The sequence below is a fragment of the Bubalus kerabau genome, chromosome 9 (assembly GCF_029407905.1).
Source record: "Bubalus kerabau isolate K-KA32 ecotype Philippines breed swamp buffalo chromosome 9, PCC_UOA_SB_1v2, whole genome shotgun sequence".
Lineage (NCBI taxonomy): Eukaryota > Metazoa > Chordata > Mammalia > Artiodactyla > Bovidae > Bubalus > Bubalus kerabau.
The window spans coordinates 40,253,460-40,276,620 of record NC_073632.1 but is presented as its reverse complement, the minus strand read 5'-3'; the positions used below and the strand labels follow the sequence as shown (position 1 = coordinate 40,276,620).

General features: G+C 37.0%; 1 protein-coding gene across 10 annotated transcripts in view; it reads right to left on the bottom strand.

Moving 5' to 3' along the window:
- Window positions 1-23,161, bottom strand: part of CEP85L (centrosomal protein 85 like) — a 140,740-nt gene that overhangs the window by 95,309 nt on the left and 22,270 nt on the right. For 8 of the 10 annotated variants that reach the window (XM_055535063.1, XM_055535066.1, XM_055535073.1 and 5 more), the window contains one exon: window positions 22,855-23,016. In XM_055535063.1, the coding sequence (XP_055391038.1) occupies window positions 22,855-23,016 (162 nt within the window). Of the gene's footprint in view, window positions 1-3,913; window positions 4,186-4,207; window positions 4,689-22,854; window positions 23,017-23,161 lie in introns of those variants that run through there. The other 2 variants (XM_055535072.1, XM_055535071.1) reach the window with 2 other exon arrangements.

Genomic DNA, 23,161 nt, shown 5'->3' with positions numbered 1-23,161 from the left:
CAAGAAACAAGAAAAAAGTCAAATAAATAACCTAACTCTACACCTAAAACAACGAGAAAAGGAAGAAATGAAGAACCCCAGGGTTAGTAGAATGAAAGAAATCTTAAAAATTAGGGCAGAAATAAATGTGAAAGAAACAAAAGAGACCATAGCAAAAATCAACAAAGCCAAAAGCTGGTTCTTTGAGAGGATAAATAAAATTGACAAACCATTAGTCAGACTCACCAAGAAACAAAGGGAGAAAAATCAAATCAATAAAATTAGAAATGAAATGGAGAGATCACAACAGACAACACAGAAATACAAAGGATCATGAGACTACTATCAGCAATTATATGCCAATAAAATGGACAACGTGGAAGAAATGGACAAATTCTTAGAAAAGTACAACTTTCCAAAACTGAACCAGGAAGAAATAGAAAATCTTAACAGACTCATCACAAGCATGGAAATGGAAACTGTAATCAGAATCTTCCAGCAAACAAAAGCCCAGGTCCAGACGGCTTCACAGCTGAATTCTACCAAAAATTTAGAGAGGAGCTAACACCTATCCTACTCAAACTCTTCCAGAAAATTGCAGAGGAAGGTAAACTTCCAAACTCATTCTATAAGGCCACCATCACCCTAATACCAAAACCTGACAAAGATCCCACAAAAAAAGAAAAGCCAATATTACTGATGAACATAGATGCAAAAATCCTTAACAAAATTCTAGCAATCAGAATCCAACAACACATTAAAAAGATCATACATCATGACCAAGTGGGTTTTATCCCAGGGATGCAAGGATTCTTCAATATCTGCAAATCAATCAGTGTAATACACCACATTAACAAATTGAAAAATAAAAGCCATATGAATATCTCAATTGATGCAGAGAAAGCCTTTGACAAAATTCAACATCCATTTATGATAAAAACTCTCCAGAAAGCAGGAATAGAAGGAACATACCTCAACATAATCAAAGCTATATATGACAAACCCACAGCAAACATTATCCTCAATGGTGAAAAATTGAAAGCATCTCCCCTAAAGTCAGGAACAAGACAAGGGTGCCCACTTTCACCACTAATATTCAACATAGTTTTGGAAGTTTTGGCCACAGCAATCAGAGCAGAAAAAGAAATAAAATGAATCCAAATTGGAAAAGAAGAAGTAAAACTCTCACTGTTTGCAGATGACATGATCCTCTACATAGAAAACCCTAAAGACTCCACCAGAAAATGACTAGAGCTAATCAAGGAATATAGTAAGGTTGCAGGATATAAAATCAACACACAGAAATCCCTTGCATTCCTATACATTAATAATGAGAAAACAGAAAGAGAAATTAAGGAACAATTCCATTCACCATTGCAACGAAAAGAATAAAATACTTAGGAATATATCTACCTAAAGAAACAAAAGACCTATATATAGAAAACTATAAAACACTGGTGAAAGAAATCAAAGAGGACACTAATAGATGGAGAAATATATCGTGTTCATGGATCAGAAGAATCAATATAGTGAAAATGAGTATACTACCCAAAGCAATCTATGGACTCAATGCAATCCCTATCAAGCTACCAACGGTATTTTTCACTGAGCTAGAACAAATAATTTCACAATTTGTATGGAAATACAAAAAACCTCGAATAGCCAAAGCAATCTTGAGAAAGAAGAATGGAACTGGAGGAATCAACCTGCCTGACTTCAGGCTCTACTTACAGAGCCACAGTCATCAAGACAGTATGGTACTGGCACAAAGACAGAAATATAGATCAATGGAACAAAATAGAAAGCCCAGAGATAAATCCACACACCTAAGGACACCTTATCTTTGACAAAGGAGGCAAGAATATACAATGGATTAAAGACAATCTCTAACAAGTGGTGCTGGGAAAACTGGTCAACCACTTGTAAAAGAATGAAACTAGAACACTTTCTAACACCATACACAAAAATAAACTCAAAATGGATTAAAGATCTAAACATACGACCAGAAACTATAAAACTCCTAGAGGAGAATATAGGCAAAACACTCTCCGACATACATCACAGCAGAACCCTCTTTGATCCACCTCCCAGAATATTGAAAATAAAAGCAAAAATAAACAAATGGGACCTAATTAAAATTAAAAGCTTCTGCACATCAAAGGAAACTATAAGCAAGGTGAAAAGACAGCCTTCAGAATCAAAGAAAATAACAGCAAATGAAGCAACTGACAAACAACTAATCTCAAAAATATACAAGCAACTCCTGCAGATCAATTCCAGAAAAATAAATGACCCAATCAAAAAATGGGCCAAAGAACTAAACTGACATTTCTCCACAGAAGACATACAGATGGCTAACAAACACATGAAAAGATGCTTAACATCACTCATTATCAGAGAAATGCAAATCAAAACCACAACGAGGTACCATTTCACCCCAGTCAGAATGGCTGTGATCCAAAAGTCTACCAGCAATAAATGCTGGAGATGGTGTGGAGAAAAGGGAACCCTCTTCCACTGTTGGTGGGAATGCAAACTAGTACAGCCACTATGGAGAACAGTGTGGAGATTCCTTAAAAAACTGGAAATAGAACTGCCATACGACCCAGCAATCCCACTGCTGGGAATACACACCAAGGAAACCGGAATTGAAAGAGACACCTGTACCCCAATGTTCATCACAGCAGTTTCAACCTAGATGTCCATCAGCAGACGAATGGATAAGAAAGCTGTGGTACATATACACAATGGAGTATTACTCAGCCATTAAAAAGAATACATTTGAATCAGTTCTAATGAGGTGGATGAAACTGGAGCCTATTATACAGAGTGAAGTAAGCCAGAAAGAAAAACACCCTATTATACAGAGTGAAGTAAGCCAGAAAGAAAAACACCAATACAGTATACTAACACATATATATGGAATTTAGAAAGATGGTAATGATAACCAGGTATGCAAGGCAGCAAAAGAGACACTGATGTATCGAACAGTCTTTTGGACTCTGTGGGAGAGGGCGAGGGCGGGATGATTTGGGAGAATGGCATTGAAACATGTATAATATCATATATGAAACGAATCGCCAATCCAGGTTCAATGCATGATACAGGATGCTTGGAGCTAGTGCACTGGGAGACCCAGAGGGATGGTATGGGGAGGGAGGTGGGAGTGGGGGTCAGGATGGGGAATACATGTACACCCATAGTGGATTCATGTTGATGTATGGCAAAACCAATACAATATTGTAAAGTAATTAGCCTCCAGTTAAAATAAATAGTTATATTTAAAAAAAAAGAAAGAAACCATTTAGCAAAGTAAGGTAATGAAACTTACTCACTGTAATAAAATATACAAGCAAAAAAATAAATAAATAAATAAAATAAAATATACAAGCAAAGAAAACAGAGCCCTGGAAAATTTGTATGATGTCTTCCAAAATTAGTGCTTGTCTAGTGTTAACAGCATAGGGGTGTTGAGGGTGGTGGCTAAGGGGAGTCAGGTTTCTCTTTAGGGTGGTAAAAATGTCCTAAAATTCATACAATGATGTTTATACAACTCTGTGAATATACTAAAAGCCACTAACCTGTCCACTTTAAATGGGTGAATTGTATGGTATGTAAGTTACATTTCAATTATTCCGTCACTGAGTCATGTCTGACTCTTTGAGACTCCAGGGACTGTAGCACGCCAGGCTCCCCTGTCCTCCGCTATCTCCCAGAGCTGGTTCAAACTCATGTCCATTAAGTCAATGATACCATCCAACCATCTCTTCTTTTATAATTATTTCCTGTCTTGTCTTCTCCACTAGACTTTATGTATATAATGAACAGAGAAAATGTCTATTTAATTCTAACCTTTAGCATAATACCTGACACATAATATACACTCAATAAATATTGGTTACATGAATAAATAAATGACTAAACAAGTCCTTACCTTAAAAGGCCTTAGTTTCTTCATAAAATAACCACAACGCAGCAAATGTTAACCTTTCTTATTTGTCTTCCTTTTTGACATACACTCACAAGATGACCTCAAAATTTATACTATTCGACAGTCCTATTATTTCTTAGTAAAAACAACTAACTAATGAAGATATGATTAAAGTAAAGTCCACTTTTGTCAGTCCCTCCTATTTGAAATAAATGAGGTTAATTAGATAAGAAAATTATCTCTAATACATATAGCAGTTGGGAATTATCAAAGAAAAAATATCTAATTCCACCTTACCTTTTCATTAGTAAAATATATAAATATGTTTGAAAATTATCCCCAAATAGACTATTTAAAGCTACATTTCCGAACTCAAGTTTTAAAAGATAAAAGAACTGCATGTGAGCCTGCCTCTCAGGCACCTTGTGACTCACGAGAGGCAGGCTCCTGTGGAAGCTACAGAGCCAAGTCTAAGCAAATCGTAAGTTCCTTTTTAGACTCAGGCTCCTCTCCTCCTCTTGCTTCTCCCTTAATCACTCAAGTCTGGAACCACAGGGAGGTTATGCCCTACACAACAAGTGCTGTATACGTCGAAGACAACTCTCCTCTCTGAGCCAACAGCAGCTATTTACATGGCCTCCAGGTCTCAGCAAAGAAAATCACAGAACAAACAGGTGATCTGCGGTGTGGCTTACGTTACAATTTGGTAGTCCTGCAGGCTCATCTCCTCACGTCACAGATCTATTTCCTCCCACCTCGGAATCTGACACCCCATGAACAAATTACCACAGCTAAAAAGTGGCGCCGCTAATGTTGAATTAGTGTTCCAACTTGTTAAATACAAAAATGTCACACTCTTATTTAGCATTATTTAAAATCTCAAAATACCATGCTAAAAGTAAATCACTCAGTGGTAATTTTAGAGTATTTTTCTGTAGGAGAGTCCCTTCCCTTCCCTGCTGAGTTCTGATGTAATCCTCTCCATGTTGATCTCTGCAGTTCTTGAAACAGCTTAAGTATTCAATATATGTTTATGAAGTGAATAAATGAACAGACTTCCAAAAGCTGCACAGAAGAGAGCATAGAAAGGTACCTTTTTCATATAAGGTCACTTATAAAATTGGATATTTCTAATTCCTAAAGCATTTAGAGTCTGTATGATAAATATATATTCTACATTCATGTATGAATTTTAAGTTTTTAAATAATCAAAAAACACAACATTAAAATAAAGAGGAATAGTAGAAAAGAGTATGTTATTTTTTCAGATGATTCATAGAATACCTTGCGGATTCAGCAATGACCAAACAGCATCACTTGGAACATCAGTTACATGCAAACAACACTAAAGGTCTGACTAGACAGAACCTTTCAGTTTGTTTAAAGCCTGATGACTTACTTCACAGCTGTACTGCTTACTTAATATGTCATGGAATTGAAGTAAAACTTATTCATGTTCTTTTATGTCTACCTCAAAAATTAAATTTACATTTAGTATATAGAGGTATACCACTTAATCATGATCATCTTTTAAAAATAAAATAACTGCTAAGATAAACAAGAACTCAAAATTTACTATTACAGGTTACATATTTGAATTATCTAACACAAGCATAATGTTATTGGCAGAGAACGTATTTTAGAAGCTTGTAGCAAGATAGGCTTTTCCCTCCTAAACACTCAAATTCCAACCAAACTTTACACATGAAAAACTGGTGCAATCACACTCTTTACTTGCTCGGCTTCACGTGGGTATCCACTGGTCTAGCAGCCAAGTATGCTCTGAGACTCCAGGGTAAGGTTCCCTCTTCCTCCTAATGAAGCCTGCACTTCACACCCAACTGGAGAATTCTAGCAACAATTACTGACATTATTCCTTTACTCTATCCTCTAAGTGGGCAAGAGAACTCTTTAGAATTTCAGGGATTCTCCTATCTAAAATCTCCCCTAACCCAGACATTTGTATCTCACCATAGCTACATTAACTTTCTGTTTGCCAAAAGAACCAGGGCAATTCCACTGCAGTGAGGCCGTTAGCACTGTCAAAATGACAGAAGGAGTAAGCTCTTAGGACTCCCAGACTGATGGCAGAATATAGTTTATCACAGAAATAATGCTAATCGCTATAAATTTCTATTATATTGAGTATTAAGTGGAGGGACAAGAGTTATTTTGAGAAGCCAATGCCATTTCTACTGGGAAATATATAAACATACATATATGCTCATGAAATTGGAAAGTAAACCCTTTACAAATTACACTGTCACTACCAAATGTCCAATAAAAATATAATACAAGCTACATTTATAATTTTAAGTTTTATAGCAATCACATCAAAAATTAAAATGAAAAGGTAAAACTAACTTCAATAACTTATTTAATCCATTATATCTAAAATATATCATTATGCAATCAATATTAAAAAGTATTAATAAGATATTTTACAGTCTTTTCTTTATTCAAATCCAGTGCGAATCTTACATCTCAATTTGGGCAGACATAGTTCAAGCACTCAGTAACCCCATGTTACTAGTGGCTACCACACTGGATCACACAGTGCTATACTACTGTTTTCCATAAACTGCCTTAGATATCTTCAGAAAGGAAATGACAATAATTTACAATGGCTGTAAGTACACATATTGTATCAAGCATAGTATGTAAATTGTGGTAAGAATTAAATTGGGAGTTTTTGTTACTAGTCAGTCCCATGTAGTATATAAATCATGCAGTTATTTGCTATGTATATTGAGGTTTTAACAATAATCTTTTTTTGATTTTTAAGAAATTTTTACAACATTGTGTTGGTTTTTACCATAGGACAACGCAAATCAGCCATAATTATACATACATCCCCTCCCTCTGCTGCCTTCCTCCCCTTTCCCTCCCATCCCTCCAGGTCATGAGCGAGAGCTAGACTGGGCTCCCATGCCGCACAGCAGCTCCTCACCAGCTGTCCATCTTGCCCCGACAGTGTATGTCTGTTGACGCTGCTCTCCATTCATCCCACTCCCTCCCTCCCCCACTGCCCACAAGTCCATTCATCCCACTCCCTCCCTCCCCCACTGCCCACAAGTCCATTCTCCACCTCTGCGTCTCATTTCCTTCCCTGCAAATAGGTTCATCAATATCATTTTTCTAGATTCCATATATACGCGTTAATATACTATATTTGTTTTTCTCTTTCTGACTTACTTCACTATGTATAACAGGCTCTAGGTTCGTCCGTCTCACTAGAGCTAAGGGAACCCTTGTACAGTGTTGATGGGAATATAAACTGATACAGCTATTAGGGACTACAATATGGAGATTCCTTAAAAAGCCAGAAATAAATCTAACATATGACCTAGCAACTCCACCACTGGGCATATACTCTGAGAAAATCATAATCAAAAAAGACACATGCATCCCAATGTTCACAGAAGCACTGTTTACAATAGCCAGGACAGGGAAGCAACCTAGATGTCCATCAACCGATGAATGGACAAAGAAGATGTGGTATGTGTACATATAGTGGAATATTACTCAGCAAATAATCAGGTTTAAGATTTCAAATGCATTCATACATTTCACCAAAAAATTGTCACAGCCAAATAATGCACCACTTCATGCCAAAGCCTCAGAAATCCAGAAGGAATATGTACCCTCTTCTAAGACAAATTTTAATAGTAAAACTTCACTAAAATATTCTGCAGATACACTCTAAAACAAACTCCAGCTGTGTTTGGTAGCAGGTCCAAATTTCATGTATATTATTTAAATTAATATAATTGTACACTACCACAATTCTCAGCTGGAGGGTTTAGTACAAAGGAGATAAATATTTTTTAGGTTATTCGATAAGGTTTGGAATTTAATAAGAATAGATTTAATTTTATAAATCAGAAAAAACAAACACTTTGTAAGCCTACGGTTAGTGAATGACGAAATGACTGATATAATTAAAGACCAAAGTATTAATATGCAAAGCATATATAAAGTATCCACATGACACTGATATGGAATAATCTAACCCACAGCATGTTTTAAAGCTGACATTATGTTAGAAATAACCTATTAGCTACATTCTAATGCAAGGCTATTTTCAACACTCAATAATCCTCCACGACCTTTTTTTCCCTGAGCCCTTTATACTAAACAGATATGATGACATGAAGCAATCCAACATGGAAAAACAAAGATCACAAATTAGAAGACTCAGGAAACTTTCCAAAGAACAGAGATGGTAAAAAACCAATGAACAGCTCTCACAAAACAGAAATCAGGAAAACTTCAGAAAAACATAAATTCAGGCAAGAAAACTACACTAACTGGAATCAGGTGTTACATCAGCAAACACACCAAGCTTTCATTCTAAATAAATAATCTTTAATAAGCCTGCTAAAACTATTCCTTATTTTTAGATAAAATTATTAAACAACTGATTTTTTTAACAGGAGTACCCTGTACCTCTCCTGACAGTCAAACAATTACAATCAAAGTCATCTGTTATCAGTATTATCACTCAAACCATAATTCTGATTCATTTTCTACAGAAGCACCACGTCTCTGTTATTGCCAATTTCCTAGAATCCTATAACTCCTTCTTATTTTCATGCACCACCCTTACACTTACTATCCTTTCCGAGAACTCTTGCCCTATTTGCCCTCTGTCTTCAAACTTTGACATTGCTTCATCCATATATAATAGGTTCTAAATAACACTACCTTCTATGATAATGCCTTAAACTCAATGGATTCTTTGTCCATTCGAATATCTTGTACAGTGCTCTGTAACATACCAGTAAAATCACTCATTCTATGTATTAATTAAATAACTAGCAGGAAAAGGAGTTGGAGTTCAACTTGGAGGTAATGGCAAGAAATAATGAAAGGCCAAAAGAAAACAACATCTTCACACATCAGCCCAATTCAAGAAGAAAGTGAAAATCATGTTCTTTATCCCTAAAACATTATAGGGATTTGTATTTAACACCTGATGAATTATTCAGTGAGAAAAGCAGTGATATTTGCTATTGACACAAATAAGTTTTAAATTAATTCAAAGAATAAAGAGAAAAGGCATTTTTCTAAACAGAAATAGAAAAGATGAGTAATTATATATAATAATACATAGCAGAATCAAAGAGTTTCTGGAAATTATTTAAAAAATACTATCATATTCTCAATGAGGTATTTTCAGTTTTTCAGCCACTCATTAAGAAAATATAGCATCACAGCCCTGACACTGTGTGGCCTAATATGGGCAAAAGAAGGGATTTTTTTTTTTTTTTTTTTTTAAAGCTTTCCCTGGAAGAACTCAGGAAGAAAATTTCCCACCTGGACCCAGATTAATACCATAATAGTCTACGGAAATTAAAGTGCATGCATGCATGTTCAGTCGCATCCGACTCTTTGCAACCCCTGGACTGTAGCCCACCAGGCTCCTCTGTCCATGGAATTTCCCAGGCAAGAATACTAAAGCGGTTCCCATTTCCTACTCCACAGGATCTTCCTGACCCAGGGATCGAACCTGCGTCTCTTGCAGCTCCTGCACTGGCAGGTGTATTCTTTACCACTACACCACCTGGGAAGTAACTGCCTAGAAAAAGAGCATTAATCTTGAATGTCTAAGCCAAATCTTAAAAAAGCTAAATTTATCTCTGAATCCAAGTAAACTTTTCAGAAGTTACAACACGGAAACAGAGTTAACCGACTGTCTGATTTGCTTAAACAGCTTTGCAATAGCACTAAAAAAAGATTTAAAAAAAAACACACCCCAGAACATCCATTCTACAACTTTTAAATCTCCAGATCTGTATCCTTTCCACACAATTCTATCCTCAAAAACATTAATTTTTAAAGTTTATTGATGAGACCAAATAACTAATAATACATTTTTTAAAACTTCACAGTGGTTTCCTGTTTTATTTTCAACTCCACTTAGCTCAAATTACTCTCCAAAAATTTTATGCCTTTCTATTTAACCAGATATTAATACATGTAATAGTGCTGTGGGATGAATTCTGTGCTCCACACAGACACACTGAAATCTTAACCCCCCAGTACCTGTGAATGTTATCTTATTTTGAAATCAGGTCTTTACAGATGTAGTAAGTTAAGATGAGGTCATACTGTACGTGGGTGAGCCCTAAATCCAATGACCAGTGTCCTTACAAAGGGAAAGAGAGATATATGAAGACACAGAAGAGACCCAGAGAAGCAGGCCATGTACAGGAAGCAGAGAAGAAAGGTATGGTGCCACAAACCACAGAAGGTCAAAGATTCCCAGACCAGCAGAATCTAGAGAGGTAATTAAGGAAGACTTGTCACTAGAACTTTCGGAAAAACAGAGCCCAGCTGATACCTTGATTTTGAATCTATTGTCTCCAGAACTGTGAGAATATATATTTCTGCTGTTGTAAGCAGCCCCCAGTTTATGGTAATTTGTTATGGTAGCCCTGGGAAACGAATACAGGGAAATATGGGTTAATACTTCCAAATGTGCTTTACTTGTACACTGGAGATTAACAAATATGTAAATGGATGGTAGATGGTAGGAGGTGCCTCACTGCTGGAGAGGGAAATTACAGACAAGGAGGGGAAAAAGCTAAAATGAGCTCTGCTGTACTGGACTAGAGTGAGAGACATCTGTAAGAACTAACTTAGCTTAATACAGATACTTATGAATAGACACAAATAATTTTAGATATGCACATATATACAGGTGAGTATATATACCCTAGAGAAGCTACTTCTGTCCTTCATGATGGCACAGAAGCAATGACACCCCAGCAGTAACAAGCACTCCCAGCACACAGATCTTGGTTTCTAAATACTCTTCTCCAGCAAAAAAAAAAACAAAAACAAAAAAACTAGGGCTCTCTGGAGCAATGGCTGATTCTAGGTCTATGGTAGGGAAAACATAAGATGACCATACAACACCCTATAGCATTCAAAAGGAAGTGCTCAAAAACAAAAGGACGGGGGGAGAACACAAAGTATCACAGGAGTCAACCTGAAAGAGTTCCCAATGGTAAAAGCTGGAATCATTTGAGCAACAAATTACTATAGGTACTATAGGATGTTGTATGGTCATCTGTATTTTTTGGTTTTGGTTGCTTGGGCTTCCCTAGTGGCTCAGATGATACAGAATCTGCCCACAATTCAAGAGTCCCGTGTTTGATCCCAGGGTCAGGAAGATCCCCGGAGAAGGAAATGGCAATCCACTCCAGTATTCTTGCCTGGAGAATTCCACAGACAGAGGAGCCTGGCGGGCTACCCGTCCAGGGGATCGCAATGAGTCGGACATGACTGAGCGACTAACACACACACATTGGATAATAACCCAATCCATACTAAAATAAATGATTGCTGCTGTTGTTTTCGTTCAGTAGCTAAGCCATGTCCAATTCTTTGCGACCCCATGGACTGCCGCACACCAGGTTTCCCCGTCCTTCGCTATCTCTGAGTTTGCTCAAACTCATGTCTGTTGAATCAGCGATGCCATCCAACTATCTCATCCTCTGTCAACCCCTTCTCCTCTTGTCCTTAATCTTTCCCAGCATCAGGGTCTGTTCTAACGAGTCAGTTCTTCGCATCAGGTGGCCAAAGTATTGGAGCTTCAGCTTCAGCACCAGTCCTTCAATGAATATTCAAGGTTGATTTCCTTTAGGATTGACTGGTTTGACCTCCCTGCAGTCTAAAGGACTCCCAAGGGTCTTCTGCAGCACCACAGTTCAAAAGCATTAGTTATTCAGTGCTCAGCCTTCTTTATGGTCCAATTATCACATCCATACATGACTACTGGAAAAAAAACCATAGTTTTGACTAAAGGAACCTTTGTTGGCAAAGTGATGTCTCTGCTTTTTAATACACTGTCTAGGTTTGTCATAGCTTTTCTTCCAAGGAGCAAGTGTCTTTTAATTTTGTGGCTGAGTCACCATATTCATTGATTTTGGAGCCCAAGAAAATGAAATCTGACACTGCTTCCACTTTTTCCCCATCTATTTGCCATGGGACCAAGTAATGGGACCAAATGCCATGATCTTTGTTTTTCGAATGTTGAGTTTTAAGCCAGCTTTTTCACTCTCCTCTTTCACCTTCATCAGGAAGCTCTTTAGTTCCTCTTCACTTTCTGCCATTTAAGTCATATCATCTGCATATCTAAGGTTATTGATATTTCTCCAGGCAATCTTGACTCCAGCCTGTGCTTCATCCAGCCTGGCATTTTGCGTGATATACTCTGCATGTAAGTTAAATAAGCAGGGTGACCATACATAGCCTTGACATATACTCCTTTTCCAATTTTGAACCAATCTATTGTTCCATGTCCAGTTCCAACTGTTGCTTCTTGATTTGCATACACGTTTCTCAGGAGGCAGGTAATGTGGTATGGTTCCCATCTCTTTAAGAAAGTTGTTCCATTGCCCAGTCGTGTCCAACTCTTTGCGACCCCATGGCCTGCGGCACGCCAGGCCTCCCTGTCCCTCACCATCTCCCAGAGTTTGCACAAGTTCATGTTCATTGCATCGGTGATGCTGTCCAGCCACTTCATCCTCTGATGCCCTCTTCTCCTTCTGCCCTCAATCTTTTCTAGGGCAGTTGAGTCATCTGTCCACATCAGATGACCAGAATACTGGAGTTTCAGCTTCAGTATCAGTCTTTCCAGTGAATATTCAGGGCTGATCTTCCTTAAGATTGACTGGTTTGATCTCCCTGCTGTTCAGCATCACAGTTCGAAGACATCAATTCTTTGGCCTTCTTTACGGTTCAGCTCTCACAACCATACCTGACCACTAGGAAGACCATTGCCTTGATATACGGACCTTTGTCGGCAGAGTAATGTCTCTTCTTTTCAACATACTGTCTAAGTTTGTCATCGCTTTCCTGCCAAGAAGCAATCGCCTTCTGATTTCATGGCTGCAGTCACTGTCCACAGTGATTTTAGAGCCCAAGAAGAGGAAATCTGTTACTACTTCCAACTTTTCCCCTTCTATTTGCCATGCAGTAATAGGGCTGATGCCATGATCTTAGTTTTTTTAACATTTAGTCTTAAGTCGGCTCTTCCACTCTCCCCTTCACCCTCATCAAGAAGTCCTTTAGTTCCTCTTTGCTTTCTGCCATTAGAGTGGTATCATCCGCATATCTGAGGTTGATGATGTTTCTCCTGCCCATCTTGATTCCAGCTTGTAACTCACCCAGCCTAGCATTTCTCATGATATGCTCAGCGTACAGGTTAAACAAAAGGGGTGACAGCAGACAGCCCTGTTGTACTCCTTTCTCAATCTTGAACCAATCAGATGTTCCATACAGGGTTCTAACCGTTGCTTCTTGACCTGCATACAGGTTTCTCAGGAGATAAGTAAGATGATCTGGTATTCTCATCTCTCTAAGAGCTTTCCTTGTCATCATCCACATAGTAAAAGGCTTTAGTGCAGTCGATAAAACAGAGAGAGATGTTTTTCTGAAACTCCCATGCTTTCTCTATATAGGAATATTCCACAGTTTGTTGTGATCCACACAGTCAAAGGTTTTAGCATAGTCAATGAAGCAACAATAGATTTTCTTGGAATTCCCTTGCTTTTTCTATGATCCAGTGTATGTTGGCAATTGTTCTCTGGTTCCTCTGCCGTTTCTAAATCCAGCTTGTACATCTGGAAGTTCTTGGTTCATATACTGCTGAAGCCTAGCTTGAAGGATTTTGAGCATAATCTTGCTAGCATGTAAAATGAGTGCAGTTGTACGGTAATTTGAACATTGTTTGGCATTGCCTTTCTTTGGGATTGGAATGAAAACTGATCTTTTCCAGTCCTGTGGCCACTGCTGAGTTTTCCAAATTTGCTGGCATAATGAGTGCAGCACTTTAACAAAGTGCTCATGTTGATATTTACAAATTACTGAATAGATAAATAAGAAAGGACAAACATATCTTAAAGAATAATTTCAAATATTAAACTCAGAAACTTCCTCTTCTAGGAGGTAGAGTTTAATCCTTCCCTTCTAACTTGCATCCAAAGAACAGAATATAGAAAGGAGAAAAACCTTTACTACATGGTGGGAAAACATAGCAAGTCTGATACTACCGGTTCTTGAGCATTTCTAAGCATTTTTAATAGTATAAATCAACGGTTTATTCCTGAAATTCTTGTTGCTGTTTTAGAATGTAAAATTTGGTTTGGTTTTTTAATTTTTTTCCTGACTTTTAGTGGTTTTCCAGAAAGAAACAAAAGTAGAGGAATGTGCTTAGTTTATTATCTTAAGTTGCAAATTCACTTCAATATCTTTCTAGGTTGGTATATATATAGCTCGGAGAAGGTGATGGCACCCCACTCCAGTACTCTTGCCTGGAAAATCCCATGGACGGAGGAGCCTGGAAGGCTGCAGTCCATGGGGTCGCTAAGAGTTGGACAAGACTGAGCGACTTCACTTTCACTTTTCACTTTCATGCACTGGAGAAGGAAATGGCAACCCACTCCAGTGTTCTTGCCTGGAGAATCCCAAGGACAGGGGAGCCTGGTGGGCTGCCGTCTATGGGGTTGCACAGAGTTGGACACGACTGAAGCGACTTAGCAGCAGCTTAGCAGCATATATGGAGAAGGCAATGGCACCCTACTCCAGTACTCTTGCCTGGAAAATCCCATGGATGGAGGAGCCTGGTAGGCTGCAGTCCATGGGGTCACTAAGAGTCGGACACGACTGAGGACTTCACTTTCACTTTTCACTTTCATGCATTGGAGAAGGAAATGGCAACCTGCTCCAGTGTTCTTGCCTGGAGAATCCCAGGGACGGTGGAGCCTGATGGGCTGCTGTCATGGGGTCGCACAGAGTCAGACACGACTGAAGCGACTTAGCAGTAGCAGCAGCATATATATAGTTACCTAATTACTTTAACTGAATACACAGTGAAATATTTAACCACTTCCCAATTGATAAGATACTTGGAGTTGTTTCTAACTTTCTTCAAAACAGTTTTACAGTGAATATTCTTATATATGTTATCTTTATTTACCTGTGTGTGTGTGCTGAATCAAGCATATATACACTTTACATATATTATTTACAGGTAAGCAATTTAACCTCTGTCTCGTTTTCCCATCAGAGAACTGCTGTGAGGATTAAATGAGTTAACCTGTAAGTGCCTAGAACATAGTTAACAGCCACATAGCTGTTAGTTATCATTGGCAAATTGCCCTCTATAAAGGCTGACTACATATACTATTTTTTAGAGTACTGTTTTTCCCATCTTTGCTCAGACACTGGATATTACAGTCTATTTTTTTTTTTTAAGGGGCAATTTCACTAGTGAAAGTGGTTCTAATTGTACAGTCTTTCACTTCACTATGACTGAGTTTGATTATCTTTTTGATGTTTATTGGCCACTTGTAATTTTTACATGAATTGTGTATTTCTTTTATCTGTGAAATTTTTAAATTATGAAATATTTAAAATTTTATAGATAAACGCCTATTGGGGTGCATTAAATAAGAAGGATACTATTTTCCTGTTAATTTGATTATAAATATTTTTTCCTAGTATGTTTCCTTTTATATTTAGTAGCTTTTAGCAGTGTTCAAAATTTAAATTTCTATTAAAATCTGTGTTGTGTGGCTTAAGAATATTTCTAATGTAAAAATATAAAATAAACCTACTCCATTTTAAATTTAATTTTCTTACAGTTTGAGGTCAGGCTGTAATAACACTTTTTCTAGGCTTAATCCTCCCTTACTACTTTGAAATGCTGTTTTTATATCATGTACTAAATTTCCAAATAAGTGTGTGTTTTTAAAAAGTACTTAGGTTGATATATGTGCTAGAGAAATCTCAATATCTAATAGAGATTATAAGCTTGTTTTCTTCTCTGATTTGTTGCTTGATTCTGCTGTAAACTGGTAGAAGGACTTTGATTCATTCTGTGTGTTATTTTCAAAGCATCACAAAGAAAGCCCCCATGTAAGCCTGCCTAACCCTTGAATTCCTGGGTCTAACCCAGTCCTCAGCTTATCTCCACGGCTGGATTTCCGTGGAGAACAGAGCAATTCTAGGAGCCTCGGGTAATATGCCTTAGCTTATATGACTCATACCACAATGAAAAAAGAAAACAAACTCTTTTTTTAGAACTCCAATACAGACTTAAAAAAAAAAAAAAAGCCAATTACAAAGTATGTATGGGATGATCCAGTTTTATTCTCAAGTTTGTGTGTATGTGAATAAACACAGAACAAAATATCTAGAAGAACATGCAATACCCTAATAACACTTGTGACCTCTGACAAGAAAGCAAGGATCAGAAGACAGAAGATAAAGGGAAATTTTACTTTTTCTCTATTAATGCTAAATGAATTCAAAATTTTCAAAGTCCATAAATTTAATACTTGAAATACAAATTTGCTTTTAAAATTATGTTCATATAAAATAAATTTACTCCATTTTAAGTGTGCTTTTTTTAAATGTGCATTTTTCACCTTTTTTAAAATCATGGTGGGGGGAATAGAAAAAATACACATACTAGTTGACATTAAGGAAAAGTTTTACAATCTTTTTAAAATTATTTTTCTCTTTATTTTTTCTCATTTATATCTATATGACAAATTCTCTTGTTTAGATCATTGCCTAAGTTCACAAAGTTACATTCTCCCCCTCGTAAAACGCATTGAAATAACAGAAAAGTGAAAAAGTGGAAACTCATGGCAATGAATAATATAGGACCATCAGCAATAAGATTACAACAAAATTTCAGAAGACAGAAAATGAAGTGTGGTAACTATTGAAAAAATAAGTCTTGGGAATGCAGCACAGGGAGTTCATCTCTCTGGGAACATCAAAGAGGCACCAACCTCAGAAATATCAAGTACAAAGCAGGCTAAAACAAGAATCTGTAACTGAAAGTCTCTCTATACACATATACATACATACATATATATGTATATACACACACACACACATATATATACACACACCACACACACACATATATACACACACCACACACATATATATATGCATCATTTCATTGAACAAAATCGAGCACCCAGTACATACTAGTCCCTATACCAGTCCCTATTCTATGATACAAACAATAAATAACAAACCCAAATAACAAGCAATAAACAACAAGTAACAAACCCAAAGTAAAGCAGGGTAGTAGGTACAAAGCTGTGACAGTAGCAACAGAAGTATCCCTGTTTCAGGGAACCTTCCCAGGGAGGGAAAATTTGAAGAGACATGAAAAAAAGTAAGAGTGCAGGGAAGGAGAATAATCACTTTTTATTAAGTACTCATGGTAATACAAAGAAACTGTGCTAAGCAATTTAAAAGTCATATTATTAAATTTTCATAAGACTTTTAAAAAATATTATCTCCAATTTGAAGATGAAAAATCTCAGGCTCAGAGAAATGAGAAATTATTCCAGGTTGCACAGATAATTAACTGATAACAGGTCTAACCAAAGCTATAGCTCTTAATCACCAAACTGATGAGAATAAATCATTTCATCTTTTGAAAACTAGTTTACTAACATTGTATGATATCACTTATATGCAGTGATCTAAAAAGAAATGATACAAATGAACTTATACACAAAACAGAAACAGATTCACAGACTTAGAGAATGAACTTGGTTACCAAGGGGGATGGGTCAGGGGAAGAAATAGGGAGTTTGGGATTGATATGTACACACTACTATATTTAAAATGGATAACCAACAGGGACTTACTGCAAAACACAGGGAACTCTGCTCAGTATTATGTAACAACCTAAACGGAAAAAGAATTTGAAAAAGAATAGATAACATGTATATGTATAAAGCTATGGTTTCTCCAGTAGTCATGTATGGATGTGAAAGTGGACTATAAAGAAAACTGAGCACTGAAGAATTGATGCTTTTGAACTGTGGTGTTGGAGAAGACTCTTGCGAGTCCCTTGGACTGCAAGGAGATCCAACCAGTCCATCCTAAAGGAAATCAGTCCTGAGTGTTCATTGGAAGGACTGATGTTGAAGCTGAAACTCCAATACTTTGGCTACCTGATGCGAAGAGCTGACTCATTGGAAAAGACCCTGATGCTGGGAAAGATTGAGGGCAGGAGGAGAAGAGCACGACAGGATGAGATGGTTGGATGGCATCACCGACTCAATGGACATGAGTTTGGGTAAACTCTGGGAGTTGGTGATGGGCAGAGAGGCCTGGCGTGCTGCAGTCCATGGGGTCACAAAGAGTCAAACACGACTGAGCAACTGAACTGAACTGAACTGAAAACATTTTGCTGTATAACTGATACTATCACAACATTATTAATCAACCATGGAAGTCAGAAAGAAGTGACAATACTTTTCAAGTAATAAAAGAAAAGAACTGTCAAACTAGGCAGTATTGTATACCTACTGAAACCATCCTTCAGGAATCAAGGTGAAACCAAGACCGTCTCATTTGGGGGAAAACTAAGATAATTTGTTGCCAGCAAATGTATCCTAAAGAATTGACTAAAGGAAATCCTCTAAAACAAATGTAAACAATAAGATGGAACCTTGGAACAACACAAAAGAAGAACACAGGAAGCAAAAATATGAGTAAACATAGCAGGTTCTCTATCTCCTCCTGAGTTTCCTAGATTATGTTTAACAGATGATGTAAAAATTATAACACTGTCTGATGCGGTTATGGTTATATGTAAAGGAAAGAGCTGAAACAATTTTATTATAAATGGGGTACGTTAAAGGATATAAAGGGAGAAAATGCTTCTGTACTCCAAATGTTAAAATGGTAAGCTATACATACATAAGCTATGTATATTATATATCCACATTATATATAACATAACATATAATACCTAGAGCAACTGCTAGAAGAGCTATACAAAGAGATACCCTTTTAGAAATACTATAGTTAAATCCAGGTAGAATTCTAAAATTGTTCAAGTAACCCAGAGAAAGCCAAGAAAGTGAAAACAAAGACAAAGAGAACAAACAGAAAATCTGAGTATTAATACATCAATAATTACATTATATGTAAACAGTCTAAATATACCAACTAAAAGACAAAGACTGGCAAAGTAGATTAAAAACCATGACCCAACTATACGTTGTTAATAGTGATTTAACTTTGAATATAATGTTTAGACAAGTTAGAAGAATAGAAAATATATACCATTTAAGCATTAATCAAAAGGAAGTAGAAGATATTAAACTAGATAAAGTAGTTCAATTCAGTCACTCAGTCCTGTCCGCCTCTTTGCGACCCCATGAACCGCAGCATACCAGGCCTCCCTGTCCATCACCAACTCCCAGAGTCCACCCAAACCCATGTCCATTGAGTCAGTGATGCCATCCAACCCTCTTATCCTCTGTCGTCCCCTTCTCCTCCTGCCCCCAATCTTTCCCAGCATCAGGGTCTTTTCCAATGAGTCAGCTCTTCCCATCAGGTGGCCAAAGTATTGAAGTTTCAGCTTCAACATCAGTCCTTCCAATGAACACCCAGGACTGATCTCCTTTAGGATGCACTGGTTGGATCTCCTTGCAGTCCAAGTAGACTTCAGCACAAAAAAATTACCAGAGACAGAGAAAGACATCATACAATAATAAAAGAGACAACCCACCAAGAATATATAGCAATCCTAACTGCATATGCACTGAACAACAGAGCTGCAAGATATCAAACAAAAGGTTATAAAACTAAAAAATTAAATGTACAAATTCACAATTACAGTTGAGACTTTTACTACTTCTTTTTTCAACAACTGAACAATTCAACAGAAAATCATCAAGGATATAGAAAAAAATCAACACCATCATCCAACAGGATCTACTTCCTCAAAAAGACAATATTGCAACTCACCCAACATGAAAGATAATTTGAGTAGTTCTATGACTATTAGCACTATTGGTGCTGGAGAAGACTCTTGAGAGTCCCTTGGACTGCAAGGAGATCAAACCAGTCAATCTTAAATGAAATCAACACTGAATATTCATTGGAAGGACTGATGCTGAAGCTGAAACTCCAAATCTTTGGCCACCTGATGCAAAGAGCTGACTCACTGGAAAAGACCCTGATTCTGGGAAAGACTGAGGGCAAGAAGAGAAGGGGGTGACAGGATGAGATGGTTGGATGGCATCACTGACACAACGGACATCACTTTGAGCAAACTCCGGGAGATAGTGAAGGACAGGGAAACCTGGTGTGCTGCAGTCCACAGGGTCACTGAGTTAGATACGACTGAGTGAAGAACAACGACTATTAAGGAAACTTAATTCATGATTTTAAGGTATTAATATTAAAAAAAAAAAAGAAATTTCTAGGCCCAGATGGTTTCACAAGAATTCTACTAAACATTTAAAGAAGAATTAAAACCACTCTATACCATCTCTTCCAGAAAATAGAAAGAAACACTTCCCAATTCATTTTAGAAAGCTAGTATTATCCTGATATCAAAAGGAAAAACACTCCTAATTACAGATGACATAACTATCTACAGAGAAAAATCCAAAAAATAAACCCCCCAAACCCCTCTGAGAATGAAAGAGTGAGTTCAGCAATCTCGTAAGATACAACTAACATACTGGTACCAAACTTGGACTATAAAATGCCATTTACATTCACTCTCCCAAGAATGAAATGCTTAGCTATAAATCTAACAAAACATGTACTGGACATGTATGTTGAAAACTATACAACACTGGTGAATGAAATAAGATCTAAATAAATGGGAAAACATACCATTTTAATGGATTAGCAGACTCAACAGAGTCAAGATGGCAACTCTCCCCAAACTCATATATGGACAACATAATTCCTATTAAATTCCCAGCAAGATTTTTTGTATAGTCAAAATTATTTAAAACTTACACAGAAAAACAAAACAACCAGAATAGCTAAAACAATTTTCAAAAAAAATTAAGTGGATATTATTCTGGTTTCAAGATTCAGACTGCAAAAAAAAGAAACCTCAATCTAAATCTCACACTGTGCAGTTAAGGATCAGCATGTCTGGGTTTTCCACACACCGCACATTCCAAGAAAGGTTTGGCCCTTGTCTGGCTCCTAAGATATAACCTCTAAATTCTTGAAACACCCTGCCTAATAAGAGTGTCTTTGTTTACCTGGGGACCTTGGGTAACTCCAAGCATATAGTCTATGCTAATAATGTGATTTATGGTAGGAGTCTTGAACCATGTAACGTCAGCTTGACTTCTCCAAGGCTGGAAACTAAGGTCATGCATACAGGCATTCAACCATATCAATATAACCTACCCACAGTAAAAATCCCAAACACCAAGGATTGGATGGCCTTGCCACTGTATGTGCCCTCGCACAACACTGCTGAGAGAACTAACTACTGTCCACACAACTCCACTGGGAAAGGACAACTGGGAGTTTGGACCTAGTGTTTTCTGGACCCTGCCCTTTGCCTCTCTGTTACTAATTTAAATCAGTATCCTTTGGCTGTAAAAAAAACTATAACCACTAGTATAATATCTTTTCTGAGTTCCAGCAAATAACTGAGCCTAAGAGTGTTCTCAGAAACACCCAAACATATACACATTATAAAAATATTTACTCAAAATGGACCACAGACTTACAGAATATAAAATGATTAAATTTTTAGGGGAAAAAAAAAAGAAAAAAGTAAAATATTCAAGATCTGGGACTAGACAAAGAGTTCTTATTCTTAGCCTTGATCCCAAAAGCATGATCCATACAGGCAAAAACGGATACACTGGATTTACAAGCTTAAAAACTGTTGCTCTGCAAAAGACACAGTTAGAGGATGAAAGACAAGCCAGACTGGAAGAAAATGTTTACAAATCAAATAGCCAACAAAGGATTAGTGTCTGAAATATACAAAGAATACTCAAAGCTCAACAATAAAAATGGAGGAAATCCAACTAGAAAACAGCAAAAGACAAGAACATTTCAACAAACACAACAGATAGATGGCAAATAAACATCTGTAAAAAAATGTTCAACATTTTTAACCTTTAAAAAAAATGAGAATTAAAACCAAAATGAGATATCACTACACTCCTATCAGAAAACCTAAAATTTAAAAACCAAAGAAAAAAACAAATAAACAAAAATCACCAAGGGCTAGCAAGGCTGAAGAGAAAGTTTGATTACTCATACTGATCTATTTACACTGCTGATGGAAATACAGTAGTCACTCTGGAAAACAGTGTGACGGATTCTTTAAACACTACATGTGCAGCTCCCATACGACCAGCAACTGCACTCTTGGCCACTGACCACGGAGAAGCGAAGACGTATGTTCACACCAAAACTTATGCATGAATGTTTATAATAGCAGCTTTATTTCTAAAAGCCCCAAACTGTAAACAACCCAGATGTCTTTCAGGGGTTTAATGGTTAGGCAAAACGTGGTCTCTCCAATACCACCATTGCTTTACAAAAAAAGGAACTATTAATGCACACAACAACCGGGATAAATCTTCAGAGAGAAAAGCCAATTCCAAAGAGTTACATACTGTAAGGTACAATGTATAGGGTATGCTTGAAATGACAAACAAAATTACAGAAATGGAGAATAGATTAGTGGTTTCCAACAGTTAAGAAGAGGTGGGAGGGAAAGTGGGTATGAACAGAATCAGGTATACTGTGGTGAGACAAATGTTCTGTATTTTGACCTGATCAATGTGGTGATACTGCAGTGCAGTTTTGCAAGAGACCAAGGGGTGGGGGAGCAATGAGCTGAAGGTTGCATTAGCGTCTCTGTACTATTTCTTTAAATCACGTGTGAATCTACAATTATTTCAAAATAAAAAGTTTAAAAATGAAGGAAGGAAAAACTAATCTGATCAGAACAATTTCATTTGATATACAACACTGAATATTACTAAATATTCAAACATTATTTTATAATTTTTTAGTTTGGAACAATAAGACATGCCCCTTTGCTTTCTCAATTACAACCATTCTACAAAGCTTCATGTCTAACCAGTAAGAATTTAACTCACCTTCCACGCTGTCAGAACAGGAAGTTCCAATGCCAGTATCACCACTGTCAGAAGCTATACTATGTCTCCTGATATGGCTATTTCGCTGGTTAGATGGGACAGTTGTGGCCTGCCACAATGATTCATTACCAGGTAACCATGCTGATGAAGAATAATCTGGGCCTACAAAGGAAAATATGCAAAAAGTTAATAAATTTATAATGTCTATGAGTAGGTAGAAGACATCTTTTGGCCTTGTTAAAAAAAAAAAATACAAATAAGATAAAAAGCTTATCTTCTGCCAAAAATAACTCAAATACATCAGTAA